This window comes from Gopherus flavomarginatus, chromosome 6 (genome assembly GCF_025201925.1).
Source record: "Gopherus flavomarginatus isolate rGopFla2 chromosome 6, rGopFla2.mat.asm, whole genome shotgun sequence".
NCBI classification, from domain to species: Eukaryota; Metazoa; Chordata; order Testudines; family Testudinidae; genus Gopherus; species Gopherus flavomarginatus.
This window is the reverse complement of record NC_066622.1, coordinates 1835064-1854213: the sequence shown is the minus strand read 5'-3', so window position 1 is coordinate 1854213 and position 19150 is coordinate 1835064. Positions and strand designations below refer to the sequence as shown.

The 19150-nt window shown below is 41.1% G+C and overlaps 2 protein-coding genes across 2 annotated transcripts in view; one reads left to right on the top strand and one right to left on the bottom strand.

The window, feature by feature from the left end:
- LOC127053211 (uncharacterized) overlaps positions 1-19150 on the top strand; it is a 361256-nt gene that overhangs the window by 231090 nt on the left and 111016 nt on the right. The gene's annotated exons all lie outside the window — the stretch shown is intronic.
- Positions 1-19150, bottom strand: part of PRKAR2A (protein kinase cAMP-dependent type II regulatory subunit alpha) — a 138540-nt gene that overhangs the window by 69310 nt on the left and 50080 nt on the right. The window contains exon 2 of the mRNA XM_050957510.1: positions 9019-9054. Coding sequence (XP_050813467.1) covers positions 9019-9054 — 36 coding nt within the window. The remainder of the gene's footprint in view (positions 1-9018; positions 9055-19150) is intronic.

The following is a 19150-nucleotide window of genomic DNA, read 5'->3' as shown; positions in this document are numbered from 1 at the left end:
TGCAGTACAGAGGACTGCTTTGTTTACACCAAACAAAATCCACTGATGTTATTCATATAACAAGCACAAAATAAGCATCTCTTACATAATATACTACAGATTAAGCATAATCTATGACAGAAGTGAAAGTCGGGGGATAGAGAGAGGGGGCATCTATCTATATAGGCTACCTAAATTTTCAATAGAGAAATGTGACAGTGAATCTAATTTACCTTGTAAATTGCACCTAAGAAGGAACTATGTATAAATTATCAGAGGGGTAGCCGTGTTAGTCTGGATCTGTAAAAGCAGCAAAGAGTCCTGTGGCACCTTATAGACTAACAGACGTATTGGAGCATGAGCTTTCGTGCATCCAACAAAGTGGGTATTTACCCAGGAAAGCTCATGCTCCAATACGTCTGTTAGTCTGTAACAGGGGTTAGCAACCTTTCAGAAGTGCTGTGCCAAGTCTCCATTTATTCACTCTAATTTAAGGTTTCGCGTGCCAGTAACAGATTTTAATGATCTTAGAAGAGCTCTTTCTATAAGTCTACAATATATAATTGAACTATTGTTGTATGTAAAGTAAATAAGGTTTTTAAAACGTTTAAGAAGCTTCATTTAAAATTAAATAAAATGCAGCACCCCTCGGACCAGTGGCCAGGACCCAAGCAGTGTGAGTGCCACTGAAAATCAGCTCACGTGCCGCCTTCGGCACCCGTGCCATAGGTTGCCTACCCCTGGTCTATAAGGTGCCACAGGACGCTTTGCTGCTTTTATGTGTAAATTACATTCCCTGCACCTGCACAGAGCCCAAATTACATAAAAGGTTTTAGCACAAAACAACTTGCAGGATCAAGACTCTCTATTAAAAAGCAGTCCTTAGAGATGCAAATTTACATTGAATGATTGCAATGCAGAAATATTGGATAACAAATATACAAGAACCAAAGTTTGCTACAGGATGCTACAAATGTTAAATTGATATATGATCCACTCTCACATAATACCATGTAAGTAACGACTATCAAAATGCATATGCACAGAGGGATGCTGCTGCAGTTATGCGTGGAAACTTCTTGTCATTTCTTGAATTCTTAAGCACTTAACCATGCAACTGTGCCATTTGTTCAATATAGTTTCCGGGTTTAATTTCCTAGAGGTTGTTGGTTATATAGATTCATAGACTCTAGAACTGGAAGGGACCTCGAGAGTCCATCGAGTCCAGTCCCCTGCCCTCATGGCAGGACCAAATACTGTCTAGACCATCCCTAATAGACATTTATCTAACCTACTCTTAAATATCTCCAGAGATGGAGATTCCACAACCTCCCTAGGCAATTTATTCCAGTGTTTAACTACCCTGACAGCTAGGAACTTTTTCCTAATGTCCAACCTAAATCTCCCTTGCTGCAGTTTAAGCCCATTGCTTCTTGTTCTATCATTAGAGGCTAAGGTGAACAAGTTTTCTCCCTCCTCTTGATGACACCCTTTTAGATACCTGAAAACTGCTATCATGTCCCCTCTCAGTCTTCTCTTTTCCAAACTAAACAAACCCAATTCTTTCAGCCTTCCTTCACAGATCATGTTCTCAAGACCTTTAATCATTCTTGTTGCTCTTCTCTGGACCCTCTCCAATTTCTCCACATCTTTCTTGAAATGCGGTGCCCAGAACTGGACACAATACTCCACTTGAGGCCTAACCAGTGCAGAGTAGAGCAGAAGAATGACTTCTCGTGTCTTGTTTACAACACACCTGTTAATGCATCCCAGAATCACGTTTGCTTTTTTTGTAACAGTATCACACTGTTGACTCATATTTAGCTTGTGGTCCACTATGACCCCTAGATCTTTCTGCCATACTCCTTCCTAGACAGTCTCTTCCCATTCTGTATGTGTGAAACTGATTGTTCCTTCCTAGGTGGAGCACTTTGCATTTGTCTTTATTGAACTTCATCCGGTTTACCTCAGACCATTTCTCCAATTTGTCCAGATCATTTTGAATTTTGACCCTGTCCTCCAAAGCAGTTGCAATCCCTCCCAGTTTGGTATCGTCTGCAAACTTAATAAGCCTACTTTCTATGCCAACATCTATAGAAAAGGTTCCATAATCTAAAACTGTTCATGATGTTCTCTCTCTAGATATGACGAGAAAGGATTTAGAGTGAAATTTTTCTCTCAAAAATAGCTGAAGAGTTTGGGCTGAAACATTTAAAAAAAATCACCCCAAAAGACTGGGAAACCTGAAAAGAACAGAGCCTCAAACAATAAAATTACTTTGCGAAAAGCCTGACTATCTTCTATTTAAATCATTTTAAACTACATTTTTAACAGTCTTGAAACTCCGTATTCCCCTCCAGCAGTTCCTTCTGCAGTCAATATCTTTCATTTGTGAGCATTCCTCAGACTCCAGCATTCCAACCTAAAAACCAGTATCACCACCACATGTGTCTCATGTACACAAATACTCATTTTTATCTAAATGAGCCTTCCACATCTTGTAGAGTTTTCCAAATGCAGTAGTGGCTAGTCCAATTCACTTTGTGTCATCTTCACAATTCCCATGCTTTGATATTAATCCTCCAAGGTACACAAATTTTTCCCACTTGTTCTAATTCATTTCTATCTTCGATCTTTACCTCTTTTTCTTGTCTTCCAGTTGCCAAATTTTTGTCTTCTCCATGCTGATCTTCAATCCAAGTTTTCTGCTTTCTCGGTCTACCTCGTTAGTTATTCTCTGTAAATACTCCTCCTTTGTCAAAGCCACGAGATCAATATAGTCTGCAACTTTAAGGTTATTCATGGTCTTCCCATGTAACATGACTTCTCGTTCCATCTGTCAGCGCTACAGCCATTGCTGCTTCCAGTACCCAGTTAACCAGATCTGGCAATAACATGCATCCTTATCTCACTCCTACAGTTGTCCTGAACTATGCAGTCGGTTTCCTCTCTACTCTCACTGCACTCCTCAACTTGCTGTAGATGTTTTCTATCAGACTGATCAATTACTCAGGAATAACATGCATTCTTCAAGACTTGCCATAACCCCTTCTGCAAAATGCTACCAGAAGCCTGTTTGAAATTTATAAAGTTGTTGCAACAGGTTTGGTTGTGTTCTAGGTGTCACACTGTCTGGAGTGGCTCATAACTGTGAGTGCCAATCTTAGGTCAGAACGTTAGAAATTAGATTTCACCAAGCCAGTAACAAATTTGAACTCCTGGATCACTGTACCAGACAGTTCCCTTGGGCACGCCAGGCTCATCCTGCCACCCAGACAAACTGGACTTAGTGATAATGGTCACATAAACAAAAAAACCCAAAAACAAAATAATCACACCACATCTGGTTTTTTGCAATCCCAAAGGATCAGTAATTTACCCCAGATCAGTTGGTATTTTGGAGCTCACACCAAAGAAAACGCTGACAGCCAATTCTATAGTAAACTAACTATAGGTTTATTAGCTAAGAAAAAATGAGTTATTGAGAGGTTAAAGCAGTTAAAATATAATGAGTTAAAGTTTGTAAATCCAAAATGATAGCAGTTGATGTAATACACTGCTAGTTTCCCAAAAATCTTTTCATGGAACCCTGATGTTCTGGGGATCTCCATTTTGCATTTCATATCCTCTCTGTAAGAGTCGAAGCAGTCAGAGATAAGGATTATTCTTTTGAATCAGTATTTATAGTGTCTGCTTAAAAACGACGATCTGAACAATGTCTTCCTGTGTGGAGCAGTGAATTTCCATTGTCAAACATAATGGCCCTTGCTTTGAAGTTAGCACTCTTCTTCATTTATATTTCCAAGGCTCCAATCGCATTTGATGGGTAATTTAATTACAGGGATATACACAATGTAAAAGGTAAAGTAATAGCAAACAACAATCCATTAATCTTCATGAAGTTTACACATCAAGTATACTCTTATCTTAACACTAACACACACGTTTGATCTAGGGTTAACTAGTTACAGAAATATACATAATGTAATGCAATAGCAATCAACATAGATAAATGAAGACAGTATCTTTAACATTTCTTTTAACTCAACTAATACACAAGTGAACGGCCTGATTATACTACAATACCTTTTGTTGCTCCTTTGATTGTTATTAGCTTTGAATGAATTAGCCTACAGCCCAGTCCTGAGCGGACACCAGGGTACACAGCATCACACTAGGTATTTCTCCAAATTAACTGTCTTATCACAAATGCCTGATCTATTGTACTTCATCTCCATCTAAATCCAACACGCTCCTTCTGCAAGCACTGCTTCATTCAGGTACCTCTTCATTCTCTACAATGTCTCGAATGCTTTCGTTGGCATGTTCAAGACGATGATTCTTCTAGTTCTTTCACTTACTCTTAACTCTTAACTCCTTTTTTTATAGATTGGTACTCTTATTTTCTCACATTCACTTGGCACTTGGTCTTGCTTGTAATTTTTGTTAAATAGCTTTATCACATGTTCCTTGCCTGCTTGCAAGAGCTCTGCAATTATGTTGTCACTTCCTGGTGCTTTTTTCTTTTTCAAAATTTCTATAGAGATCTTTACTTAGTCTTCTTAGAATTCAAGCATTTTCTCTCCCCCATTTGTACTGGGAAGCTTCTCCGGGAGATTTTCATCTACTGTGTTCACAACATGGTACAGGTCTTCAAAATACTCTTTCCATTGCTTATGCTTTATTTGTTCATCCTCAATTAATTTGCCCATGCTTATCTTACACCTCTGCTCATGACCTGCTACGTAAGCCAAGAGTGGAGGAAGCTTACCTTATAGAATCATAGGAACAGAAGGTACCTCGAGAGGTCATTTAGTCCAGTCCCCTGCCCTTACGGCAGGACTAAGTATTATCTAGACCATCCCTGATAGATGTTTGTCTAACCTGCTCTTAAAAATCTCCAATGATAGAGATTCCACAACCTCCCTACACAATAACCATCCTAACAGTTAGGAAGTTTTTCCTAATGTTCAACCTAAACCCTCCCTGGCTGCAATTTAAGCCCATTGCTTCTTGTCCTATGCCCAGAGGCTAAGAAGAACAATTTTTCTCCCTCCTCCTGTAACAACCTTGTACATACTTGAAAACTGTTATGTCTCCTCTCAGTCTTCTTTCCCCAGACTAAACAAACCTAATTTTTTCAATCTTCCCTCACAAGTCATGTTTTCTAGACCTTTAATCATTTTTGTTGCTTTTCTCTGGACTTTCTCCAATTTGTCCACATCTTTCCTGAAATGTGGCACCCAGAACGGGACACAATACTCCAGCTGAGGCCTAATCAGCACGGAGCAGAGCGGAAGAATTACTTCTCATGTTTTGCTTACAACACTCCTGCTAATACAGTCCAGAATGATGTTTGCTTTTTTTGCAACAGCGTTACACTGACTCATACTTAGCTTGTGGTCCACTAGGACTCTCAGATCCCTTTCCGGAGTACTCCTTCCAAGGCAGTCATTTTCTATTTTGTATGTGTGCAGCTTATTGTTCCTTCCTAAGTGGAGTTCTTTGCATTTGTCCTTATTGAATTTCATCCTCTTTACTTCAAACCATTCCTCCAGTTTGTTCAGATCATTTTGCATTTGTCATGGTACAATCCCCCACTCTGAACCTTAGTGTCCAAAAGATGGGGTACCAGCATGAATTCCTCTAAGCTCAATCACCAGCCTAGAACCCGTAGCGCTGCCACCAACCAGGAATTCCAGTGCCTGGTACACTCTGGTCCCCCCAAAACCTGGCCCAGGGACTCCCAAGACCCAGACCCTCTGGATCTTGGAAAGTAAACCCTTTCCCTCACCGTTGCCTCTCCCAGACTTCCCCTCCCTGGGTTATCCTGGAAGATCACTGTGATTCAAACTCCTTGAATCTTAAAACAGAGATGACAATTCACCTTCCTCCCTCCTTCTCTTTCCCCCTCCCAGATTCTTCCTGAGAGAGAAAGTAATCCTGACACAGAGAGAGATTAGCCTCTCTCTCCCCCACTTCCCTCCTTTCTCCCCACCAATTCCCTGGTGAATCCAGACCCCGTCCCCTGGGATCTCACCAGTATAAAAAAAACAATCAGGTTCTTTAATTAAAAGCTTTTCTTGTTTAAGAGAAAAAAACAGTAAAAATTATCTTTGTAAATTTAAAATGTAATAGGTAAGGGTCTTTCAGCTATAGACACTGGGAATACTCTCCCAGCCTAAGCATACAAGTACAAATTAAAATCTTTTCAGCAAAATACCAATTTGAACTCCTTTCAGCCAAATGCACATTTGCAAATAAAGAAAACAACCATAAGCCTAACTCGCTTTATCTACCTAGTACTCACTAGTCTGAACTTATAAGAGCCTGTATCGGAGAGATTGGAGAGAAACCTGGTTGCACGTCTGGTCCCTCTGAGCTCCCAGAGTGAACAACCACCAAAACTAACAACACTGCACAAAAACTTCCCTCCCTCAAGATTTGAAAGTATCCTGTCCTCTGATTGTTACCTGACCAGAGACCAGCCAGGCTTACTGAATTTGTTAACCCTTTACAGTCAAAGAGATATAAAGTACTTCTGTGCTATTAACTTTTCTTATCTGTTTATGACAGCATTATAATCCTATCCTCCAAAGCACTTGCAACCCCTCCCAGCTTGGGATCGTCTGCAAACTTTATAAGTCTACTCTCTATGCCATTTTCTAAATCACTGATGAAGATATTGATCAGAACCAGACCCAGAACTGATCCCTGTGGGATCCCACTCGTTACGCCCTTTCAGCATGAGCGTGAACCACTGATAACTATTCTCTGGGAACGGTTTTCCAGTCAGTTTTGCACCCACCTTATAGTGGCTCCATCTAGATTGCATTTCCTTAGTTTGTTTATGAGAAGGTCATGCGAGACAGTATCAAAAGCTTTACTAAAGTCAAGATATACCATGTCTACTGCTCCCCCCATCCACATCAAAAAAAGCTATCATGAAGAGGTTTTAAAAACATAAGACTAATAAAAACTAGTATAAGACTATAAGATGTACAGCTTTAAATCACACGTTTGTATGATAGCTCCATGTAACTCTAATATAATATGGTTCAGTCATTGCTATTACAACTCCTATAAATTTATCAACAATGTACAATGTAAAAGCTGAAGTTGCAACCATATTACCTAACATAATTTTAGCCCAGTTGCATTAGTTAGTAATCTGGTTTTACATTCACTGCCAGTTCACGCTAACATATAGAGGCCTTCATAAACAAGTACTCTGTTTCTCAGTAAAGACTGACTCATTATTGCACTGGTCACCAATGAGACCACTGATACAGGCATTTCATTGCATCTTCAGTGCTGAAGTACCTCCCCTTTCAATGGTCACTTAGCCATTCTGCCCCTTCACTATGGAGCTTACTTTCTTTGGACATCTGGAATAGCTCCATTTTCTCATTTACATTTTTTATGTAATTGCTTTTAACCAATTATTAGTTCTCAGGATGGATTACTTTAATATTTATGTTAATGTAAAATGCCTTGAGACCACACCAATAAGGTGCTTTAACGAGTTGTCAATGTCCCTCCAAATTCACCAATGCAATAGTCAAATATGCTAGTGTCAAAATAATTCACATGAATTAAAAAGCTCTGATTATAGCCCACCTCCTTATGTGCAGCAACACCCTTGTCTCCAAATAATCTCCTTAACTGAACCTGAGGAATTGCACTGAAGGCTAATAGGGCTGCCTAGGTGTAAATGAGGACACAATTTGGTCACAAGGGGACTTTATATGTGAAAATACAAAGGTCCTAAAAGATCTTTCCTTCTCATTCGCTATCACTGGAAAGGACCATCTCAATTGTCTAACCTCAGGCTGAATTTGCACAGGTGAATTAGAAAAAATATCTTTTTATTTAAAAATGGAGAATATTTGAACAAGAAATAATTGACAGATAATGAACATGGAACTCACAATGCCATTTTCACAAAAGTACTTTTAAAAGTAGAAGTACATTAACTAATTTCCTGGACAATTATCCAAGTTTAGTTAAATGAAAATCAAAGAGAATTTAAGATGATTTGTGCTGTACTCTGGCGGAACAACAGTGGAGTTCCTATTTTTATGTTTAACCTTCTGATGGTTCAATACCACTCATTTTCAATGTCAACTTAAAAAAAGGATGGTAAAATCAAATGAGAAAGTTGCAAAATATTTAATCATGTGAAAGAACTATGCCTGGGAACAAATGCATCAATTACGCTTCCTGAACAAATGGACATTTGCAGATCTGACATTTTTAGCTATGGCAGTGTAGCTGTAGCCGTGTTGGTCCTAGAATATTAGACACACAAGGTGAGTGAGATAATATCTTTTATTGAATCAATTTTTGTTGGTGAGAGAGACACAAGCTTTCGAGCTACAGAGAACTCTTCTTCAGGCTCCTCTGTGTGGCTCGAAAGCTTCTCTCTCTCACCAACAAAAGATGGCCCAATAAAAGATACTACCTCGCCCACCTGTCTAATTTTTCGCTATTATCAGTCTCCGGAGGCATGGCGTAGACATCTGCTGCTCTTAAGATAACCATCTCTTCAGGTTAGACCAAGTGACAAATATGGTCTATTTGAGAAGACCTAACTTTCTGCATTCCGGTCAAAGATAAAACTGACAGCAATCTAGAAGATTAGCAAGAAGAAATAGCAGCAGATTCAAATGAAAGAAGCTGAAACATTCCCAGAGTTACTTAGATGAGTCTTTTCTGTGGCCTCTGTGATATAGGTCTTCACAAATGTATCTGGACTGAATGGTTATTAATGTTGAAGTTGCCTTAAAGCCTGAAACTGTCATTAATAGGAAAAAGGTTTTCGTACTAACCTATAATTTGCCATCTATTGATTTATAAAATAAATAAATGGAGAGAGAGAGAGAATTACACTTATTTAAATAGAATAACTACTATGCAATGTGCTAAATACAAAAGACAAGTGTTAACGGGCCACATAAACTGGAAAGTTATTGCTTTCAATAAGTACATATTTAAAATATTTTCAAAAGTGTATTAAACTAATAAGGGAAACTTTACCTGATACTCTTCTGTTAAATCTGTTAATAACTGGAGCTGCAAAATAAAGAAAAAAAAAATCAGTTAAAGGTGAAATTACTGTTTGCTAAAATAAGTCATTAAGAATCAAAACTATCACATTGGTAATGCCATTATATTTTTTCTATTTTATATCCCATCCTATTAAAATCTTACATACACTCTTCATCCACTTCCTTATGTACCAGGAGGAGTTTGGATATTTAGAGCTAAGCTAGATTTTCCAAGAATGTAACGGGATAAAAAATAAAACAGCCCTTTAGTACCTGGTATTTTCTTCCCATTACACTAATCAGGTTACCATCTCAACCTTCTTTTTGATAAACAGATTGAGCTCCTTAAATCTCTCACTGTAAAGCATTTCTTCAGCCTCTCAAGTCATTTTTACGGCTCTTTCTGCACCATCTCCAACATTTCAACATCCTTCTTAGAATGTGGACATGAGAACTGGATGCAGTATTCCAGTATCAATCTCACCATGTCTGGACACAGAGGTAAAATCACTTTCCTACTCCCCTGTTCATCCATCCAAAGACTGAGTTAGCCTTTTTGCCACAGCATCGCACTGGGGATTTACGTTCAGTTGTTTGTCAGTTTTGACCGAGAGATCTTTTTCAGTCTCTGCTTTCCAGGATACAGTCCCCCATTTTGTAGGTATGGCATGCATTCTTTAATCCTAGATTATAACTTTGCATTTGGCTATATTCAAACACATTCTGTTTGAATGGGCCCAGGTAAACTAGTGCTCTAGATTATTCTGTATAGCTATCCTGCCACCATTTGCCACTATGTTTTCTCTACCATTTACCATCAATGGTTTTATATTTACTGCAGATCACTGATGAAATATTGAATAGCATCACATATGGAATCGGTCCCTGCACAATCCCACGCAAAATACCCCCATTTCATGATTCCCTATTGACAACTACTTTTTGAGAAGTAATAACTTTATTATTAGCAGGCCAGAGATCTCCTCAGCCAACTTTTAGGAATCAGGTGTAAGTTATCTTGGTCTGCTGTTTTTTCATTTTTTGTTTTATCCCTAGCAGATGCTGTTCAATACCCACTTCATTACTAACCGACTGGAAAGTAATTCCTCCTCTTGTGATATGAATATATCATCCTGCTTCTTTCTAAATACAGAGCAGAAATATTTATTGAAAAACTTCCGTCTTTTCTGCATCTGCACAGATAACTTTCTTTAAATCAAAAGTGGAGCAAGCAAAAGCAGAAAGATAAAGCTGAGTGGTACTGCTGAAGACAAATAATGGCACTAAGGCCACTCTTTCTGCCTATGTGGAAGAAAGAATAGCAGTACAGAAAGAATCAAGCCAAAACCTCACAGTTTCCTTCCAAGGAGAGAAAAGTGAAACTATGCAATCAAAAGTACAGACAAGCCCAACCAACAGCTAGAATGGCTACACTGGCAGACTACCATAAAGAACAATGTGCAGTGCTGACTCAAGAGACAGAGAATCACAGCCCCTTGTGGAAAAAAAATCTTTCAAGTGGAAGAAAGAATGGACAACCACAACTAGGGATGAATGAAAATTATTAGAGACTGAGGTGTGGGATGGACCAGGGAAGTGCAGGGGCCTGAGAATTATTATGTATTTTGCTGATGGGAAAGAAGAAATAAAGCAAGAAGCCTGGGATTTGGATCAGATTTATCTCTGTTTCCACATTTACATAAAAGTGTCTCAAAATATGGAGTCTCTCCAAGAACACTCTGCTACATCAAGCATACATGAACCATGCATAAGAGTGTTGTAGTGCCGATGTGAAATAGAGTTTCTCATTCAATTTTTTATTAAAAATTTCCTCTCTTTTTAATCTTACATAAGAACGTTGCCATGGTAATTTGATCATAGAACTTTAGAGGGGAGCGTACCAACACACACAATTTGTATGCCATATATCAAGGTTGATAGAGCAAAGCATAAAAGTACTTTCTGATATTTCCTTGCAGAGATATCCACTATATTAGGAGCACAATTTGTGCCTCACTCATGTAAAGTGCACTAGCTGTAAATACCAAGGCATCACCTAAGACCTGAACAATTACTTTGCCTTATATTTTGGAGCACAGTAGATCTGAGACTTTTAAATGCTACCTGCTGGAAACGCTGATTTGTACACACAAATGCAACTCAGGAGTTTGGCACCTTTTCACAAATTTACTCCAGGGATGCAGTAATTTTAACTCTAAATGCAGTTCATGCCTCAAGACAAAATCAATCAATCAATCTTCATATATGAGTGTAAGAGCAAATGAAAAAACTGCCACTTCACTTTCATGGATGCAGAGTCTGAAATGTGAAATTTGTTGAACATTTTTCAAAAGCTATCATATTTAGGCATGTTAACATTCCAGAATTGCACCACAAATGAAATATCTACAATATTACATAGCTACTATTATTACCAGAACAAGTCAGTAACATAACAAAACGACAAAGATAGAGACGATTACTAGAAGTCATAACATGAAAGTGCTGGTACATTAAAAACCCACCATATTTTATTACACACTAACTTTCCGAATCACCATAGGTTAACAGAATTTTCTGCTGAAGTACAATTTCATCTCATGAGTGAGAAATTCAATTTTTTTCTTCTAACATAACTGGGATTGATATGGGATTGATAGTTTTTTGCCTTTCAGGCTTCTGTAAGCAATAAATACAACATCTGAAGAGGCTCTTAGAAGGAAGACAATATGGATATTGAGCGATCAGCTGTTGTGACCTGCACAGGATGTGTCATGTTTGTCTTTCTCCCAGAGGGCAGAAGCGAAGGTTGAAGGACTAGCGAAATACGTATCAACCCTGCGTTGCATCAGAGAAAAGGAAGGCTTCCTGGACAGAAGTCAGTGTTTGATACTGTAGGCACAGCATGCTGAAGGACCAGAGAGGGCAGTGCAGAACAGGGAAGAAAATTAGCAGCAGGTGACCTCCAGAAGAAGAGGAGAACCTGTGTACCCACAGTGCAAATAAGAAGCTGTTTTCAGGCTCTCTGCACAGGTATACGGCGGAGAATTGTTTGGAAGAGTCATCTGAGGGAAGAGATCAGAAGGAGACTCCATTCACCGGAAGGTATGGGATGCATTGTCCTAGGGATGAGGGTTCCACCACCACCACCACCACCACTCCCAAGAGGAGGAGACAGGTGGTGGTCGGGGACTCCCCCCCTAAGGAGGACTGAGTCATCCATCTGCCGTCCAGACTGGGAAACTTGAGAAGTGTCTGCTGCTTGCCTGGAGCGAGAATTCAGGATGTGATGGAGTGTCTGCCAAGACTGATAAAGCCCTCAAACCACTATCCCTTCCGAATTTTCCATGTGGGCACCAATGATACTGCCAAGAATGACCTTGAGCGGGTCACTGCAGACTATGTGGCTCTGGGAAAAAGGATAAAGGAATTTGATGCACAAATCGTGTTCACATCCATCCTCCCTGTTGAAGGAAAAGGCCCAGATAGGGACCATTGAATTGTGGAGGTAAATGCATGGTTATGCAGGTGGTGTCAGAGAGAGGGATTTGGACTCTTCGACCACTGGATGTTGTTCCAGGAAGAAGGATTGCTATGAAGAGATGGATCCAACTAACGAAGAGAGGGAAGAGCATCTTCGCAGGCAGGCTGGCTAACCTAGTGAGGAGGGCTTTAAACTAGGTTTGCCAGGGGATGGAGACCTAAGCTCTGCGGTACGTGGAATACCGGGAGGAAACACAAGGAGGAGGGCGCAACAGGGGAGGACTCCTGATTCACACTGAGAAAGTAGGGCAATTGGCTAGTTATCTTAGGTGCCTGTACACGAACGCAAAAAGTTTGGGAAAGAAGCAGGAAGAACTGAAAGTCCTAGAACAATCAAGGACCTATGATGTGATTGGAACAACAGAATCAGTGGGGGAGCTCACGTGACTGGAGCACTGTCATGGATGGATATAAACTGTTCAGGAAGGACAGGAGGGGGAGAAAAGGTGGAGGAGTTTCACTGTAAGTAAGAGAGCGGTATGACTGCTCAGAGCTCCAGTATGAAACTGGAGAAAAGCCTGTTCAGAGTCTTTGGGTTAAGTTTAGAGGTGAGAGCCACCAGGATGATGTCAGGTTGGGCGTCTGCTATAGACCACCGGACCAGGAGGATGAGGTAGACGAAGCTTTCTTCGGACAACTAACAGAAGTTTCCAAATCACAGATTCTGGTTCTCATGGGGAACTTCAACCACCCTGACATCTCCTGGGAGAACAATACAGCAGTGCACAGACAATCAAGGAAGTTTCTGCAGAGTGTTTGGGACAACTGCCTGGTACAAGTGCTGGAGGAACCAACTAGGGGCTGTGCTCCTCTTGACCTGTTGCTTACAAATAGGAAGAACTGGTAGGGGAAGTAGAAGTGGGTGGCAACCTGGGCAGCAGTGACAATGAGATGGTCAAGTTCAGGATCCTGACAAAGGGAAGGAGGGCATCAGAATATGGACCCTGGACTTCAGAAAAGCAGACTTGGACTCCCTCAGGAAACTGATGTGCAGGATCCCCTGGGAGGCTCATATGATGGGGAAAGGAGTCCAGGAGCACTGGCTGTATTTTAAAGAAGGCTTACTGAGAGCACAGGAACAACCCATCCTGATGTGTAGAAATAATAGCAAATATGTCAGGCGACCAGCTTGGCTTAACAGAGAAATCTTCGGTGGGCTTAAAAACAAAAAGGAAGCTTACAAGAAGTGGACACTTGGACTAGAGAGGAGTATAAAAAAATTGCTCGAGCATGCAGGGGTGTAATCAGGAAGGCCAAAGCACAATTGGAGTTGTCGCTAGCAAGGGATGTGAAGGGCAACAAGAAGGATTTCTACAGGTATATTAGCAACAAGAAGGTGATCAAGGAAAGTGTGGGACTCTTACTGAATGAGGGAGACAACCTAGTGACAGATGATGTGGAAAAAGCTGAAGTACTCAATGCTTTTTTTGCCTCAGTCTTCACAGTCAGCTCCCAGACTGTTCCACTGGGCAGCAGAGTATGGGGAGGAGGTGAGCAGCACTCAGTGGTGAAAGAACAGGACTATTTAGAAAAGCTGGACATGAACAAGTCCATGGGACCAAGTGCGATGCATCCGAGGGTGCTGAGGGAGTTGGCTGATGTGATTGCAGAGCCATTGGCCATTATCTTTGAAAACTCATAGTGATCAGGGAGGTCCCGGATGATTAGAATAAGGCAAATATAGTGCCCATCTTTTAAAAAGGGAAAGAGGAGAACTATGATGTGATTGGAATAACAGAGACTTGGTAGAGTAACTCATATGATTGGAGCACTATCATTGACGGGTATAAATTGTTCAGGAAGGACAGGTGGGGGAGAAAAGATGGTGGAGTTGCACTGTATGTAAGAGAGCAGTATGACTGCATTGGTTGGATCTCACAGTTCTGGATCTTGATATTCAGTACCAGGCTCGGTACCGGAACTAGGGTCCTGCTCCAAGAGGGGAAGTGGAGGTGCTCTAGATTCTGATACAACAGAATAAGACCTTCTGGAATGTGCCCCTTGATTGGAGGAAAAGTCCAGGGGTTCCAGAACAGCCACTGTGCTGGCATCTGCCACAGTGCAGGTGGCCAAGCCTTGCAGGTGGGACGCCCTGGCCTGGGTCTGTCATCGGGGGATGTCAGCTAGAGTGCTGATTGATGCTGGCTCCTGCAGGAGACATACAACTCTGCCTCTGAGGATTCCCTTTCAGAGGACCAGGGAGGAATGGTGCTAGCAAACAGTGCCGGGAGGGAGGAGAGCAAGGCTGTGCCATCATGACGGGTTTCCCTTTCGACGACTCTCTTATGGTGGAGAGTCCATCGGCGCCAGACTAAATGGTGCCTATTCCAGGGCTGGAGTCAACGGCACCAGACAATTTGCAGGAGCCTCAGAGTGGCGCAACATGGGTTGCACTCTGCTACCATCTCTTTGCCTCACAGACCTCGCAGTTGGAGATTGCTTTCTGTCCATCTTCTTCAACTTCTTTCTCGGCATCAGTGGAGAACAGTGCTGAGAGTCCCTTACCATAGTTTTCTTCTGCCCCAGGAATGATGGACAGTGCCAGGAGCCCTGAGAAGCTGAAGAAGCATCCTTTTCCGGTGCCAGAGATGTGAAGCAGTGTTGACTCTCCTGAGAGAAGACAGAGTGACTTGGCACCAAGGGATAATGAAGTGCTGCCTCCATGAGGAGAAACCTAAGCCTAACGTGTCTGTCTTTTTTTCGGTGTGGGGCATGAAGCTTTTGCAGATATTGCAGCACTTCCACATGTGAGGTTTCCCAAGCACTTAGGCAGCTGGAATGGGAGTCACTGACAGATAGACTTGTGGCATGAAGCACAAGACTTAAACTCTGGAGACCAAGTCATCCTTGGTGCTCAGAGGGTCTTACCCTGCTGAGCGGGGTTTGCTATCCTAACTGCCTTAACAACTGAAGCTTAACTACAAACAGAGATGACTACACATTATAAAAGAATCCAAGTCCACTGAAGGAGTATATGTGAAACACAAGAACAAACTGTAGTTCCAGCAATCATCACTGGCAGTAAGAAGGAACACAGGGGGTGGCGGGTCATCAGGACCCTTTCTATCATCACCATGACCATGCGACTCCAGAGTGCACCAGAGTCAATGTGATACCACTGAGGGGAAAACTTTCTGGTGGCAGTGCTCAGGGCAAGCACACACCTACACTGGAATGGACATGGGCAAGCACTTGAAGAAGAACAAGAATGGACCTTCAGAAGAGCAAGGTCCATCCACAGAGACCAAAAACGGATCACGAACAAATAAAAGCAAATCCCTTCGGATTTTAAAATTTTCAAATCAGATCGTTTAGGAACTTCTGCATTGCTTTCATCGAGGTTTCATCTGTAACACCACCACTCAACGTGGGAAAGTGCAACATCTTTCCTGTTAAGTCTGAAAGATGGCAAGATTCCACCATACACTTCTTCAAACAGATCCCCAACACAGCTTGCACAGCCTTGGAGCTGCAAACTGAGGGAATTCAAGTGATCAGTGGTATTGCACTGAAACGATACCTGTGACATAGAGGGGACATTATTAATAAATTCTAGGAACTCACAAGTCTTATTGGTCTTGTGGTTTGAAATACATTTTATTATTTCTTTTTAAAGTGCACAAAATATCTTTAACACGTACCCCCTACTTAGCCAGCAAATATCGTCGTGCTGCAACAGGTCACTATATTTGGCTGAAACATCTTATAAAAGAGCTTTAAAAAGACCATCATAAAATCTAACGAACAGCTGGCCAGCGTCACTTAAATCCCTTTATTTTTCCATTGCAAGAGACATGTATTTGGTGTTTTTCAAATCAGAAAGCAGTGCTGACAGACAATCCCATAAATTATCTCCAATCTTCGGACTGCCATGGAATCAGGCAGGAGAACTTGCTTCATATGGTTCACAACGTCATCTTTGTTTTTATCTCTGGCAAAAAGCTCCTCCAGCATTTCCAACGTGCACTCTTTCACAAGCTCGGCATCTAGAAAAGGCTGTTTCTTTTTAGCTAGTACTCACATTATCCGAAGAGAGGCAGCTGTTCCTTTTTCCTGTACTGTTGCTGATGTTGTGAGAATGACATTTGAAGTGTGATATGGAGACTTCAAGATTTTCAATTTTGTCACATCTTGCAACACTGCCAGAAGGATAGGGAGTGTTGAAATTTGTTTACTTTGATTCAAAGTGGTACCCACCTGTAAGGTTGTCACCATGAGGCTCAATAGTTTGGCATATCAAACACAAAGGTTTTGTGTTTAAATGAGGCAGAATAATAAAAAGAAAATCCTCTGTCCAGTTTGGGTTAAAAGCTTAGTCTTTGCTGTCGACTTTGGATGTGTACTCCCACTCACTCATTTTTTGCTCCATTTCCATCACTAACAAAAAGGTGGGCAGCATCCTAGCTCAAGCGTAGCTGATGCCATTGTGAGAACTTAAGAGCCAGTCAGTTACTTACTAAAGACGCCATAGGCAAAAGATAGGCAGCACATTACTGTTCGTTAATTTAATTATAAACATTATTTACATTTATATGCAAGCCGGCAGGCCACACAAGAAGCCTTGGTGGGCCACATTTGGCCCCCAGGCCGTCTTTTGGGCACCGCTGATGTAGAACCTGCTGGAGTGCTTGTTTGTTTGAAACAGTATTATTGTTAAAAATGCACTAGGGAACCTATAGAGGACACCAGCAGGATCTACATGGACCAATTAACGTGCACCACAGTGATTTCAGAAATCACATCCCTGCACAGGGCATTACCCCTCTCTGTAGAAAAGCCCTAAAATTCTAGAACCTAATTTCAGTGGACTATTGCTCAGTCATGCTGCAGTGTCAGATCTACTGGGTTCAGAGTTTACAATTAACTCTCAGGAAAAAGATGATATGCATGACTATGAAATGGCGCGTTCAGTGCACAGTGGTGGTAAAGAAAATAGCCCAGAAGTTAGCGTAGATGTAATCACTTTGAACATTGAGTTCAGTTTTTGTCATGCTCTCAAAAGGGATATAGTAGAGAAATCAAGAGCAATACAAGGAGATATTAAAATCTTACTCTTCCTTTCCAAAACTATCAAGGGTAAAATGAGAGATAAACTACATACATGGCATAAAGAAGCATCTTTGACCAGATTCCATGGATCACTGTTCCCCAACAGGAGGACTTACAGGAGCAACTCTACTGTAATGTTCTGCAAAGGAGAGGTTACAGATGGCAATCACATTAGTAATAAAAGGCATGATGCCAAAAATGTTGTCGATGTTACTGCAAGTTAGCTGAGCAATAATATTAATCGCTTATAAAGTAATTAACTAAGGTTGGAATATCCTTCCCCCGCTACATAACAAGATCTACTTGCCTGTAAACAAAGTTTTTAAGATTATATGACAGAGTCAGATGTTTAAATAAAAGAAGTACTTGCATATTCTGACTACTGAGGTTCACAAAAACATGGTTTAAATCAGACACAATAAGAAATACTACTGGCCAAAAGCCATACCGCTTCAGGCTATGAGCTTGAGAGATCTCACAAGCTGACTCATAGAAATGGGAAGACAATTCAGCAGGTGGCACTTTCTCCTCAATCAGTAACTAACAAGATCTTCCTCCATTTCCTCTTCTCTAATCAGGTCTACCACAAACACAGACCTTTGGATCCTTTTACTGACTTCCTGTTTCATGTTAAGTTCTAGCTCACTCTGCTTTCAAGATTCTTCAAAACCCACTCCCACTTAATCTTATTATTTCATCACATTGACACCCTTTTTGCGGCAGGTAGTAGCCCATCAACACAGGGAATTTCATAATTGAGAACACTGTGCAGCACCCTGCTCCGATTATCTCAGTTCCACTTCAGTTTTATAGTGAACACACTGTAATAAATTTTGTAAAATGAATTAAGTCAGTCAGTCATATGAGACCTCTCTACAATACCAGACTATTGCAGTCTTTGCTGAGAAGCAGAGAGGGACCCACCATTTTGTGTGGCAAAATACAACATTTGTGGAGAAGGAAAGTGTAAATAAGCAATATACAGACTATATAAAACAACAAATGGCAACATAACTGCTCTGGTGCACAATGTGAGCAGGATCCCATTATTCCAAACCCTTAAAACCTACCAAAGTATAATGTGGCATCTTTAGGGCTACTGAAAATCAGATAAATATTCAGCTTCAGTATCCATCTTTAACTTCAACAAGCTTATCTAGCCAAGGCCAAAATCCTCAACTCTGCACCATCTGGATTCAGGTTAGAAGGCACAACAGAAACAGCATGAGGGCTGTTGATGGATTATCTCCTGAGGGCAGATATCCATTCTCATTCTCCTGGAACCTTCAGACAGGTGATTATGAGTTTCTGTCCCATCTCTGGGAGGTGGCAGGTTCCAGGGAACAAGATCAAATGGCATGAGTATTTTCTGGAGACATTCAAAAAGTAGTGCTAGGAAAACTATACTTCCACCCCCACATGCCTCACTTGCAGAGTCCCACAGGCTAAATTCCCTGTAAGCTATGCGGCCGCGCAGCAGCCATCTTAGCACCACGCAGGCGCTCAGAGAACCAGTGCAGGGACCTGCC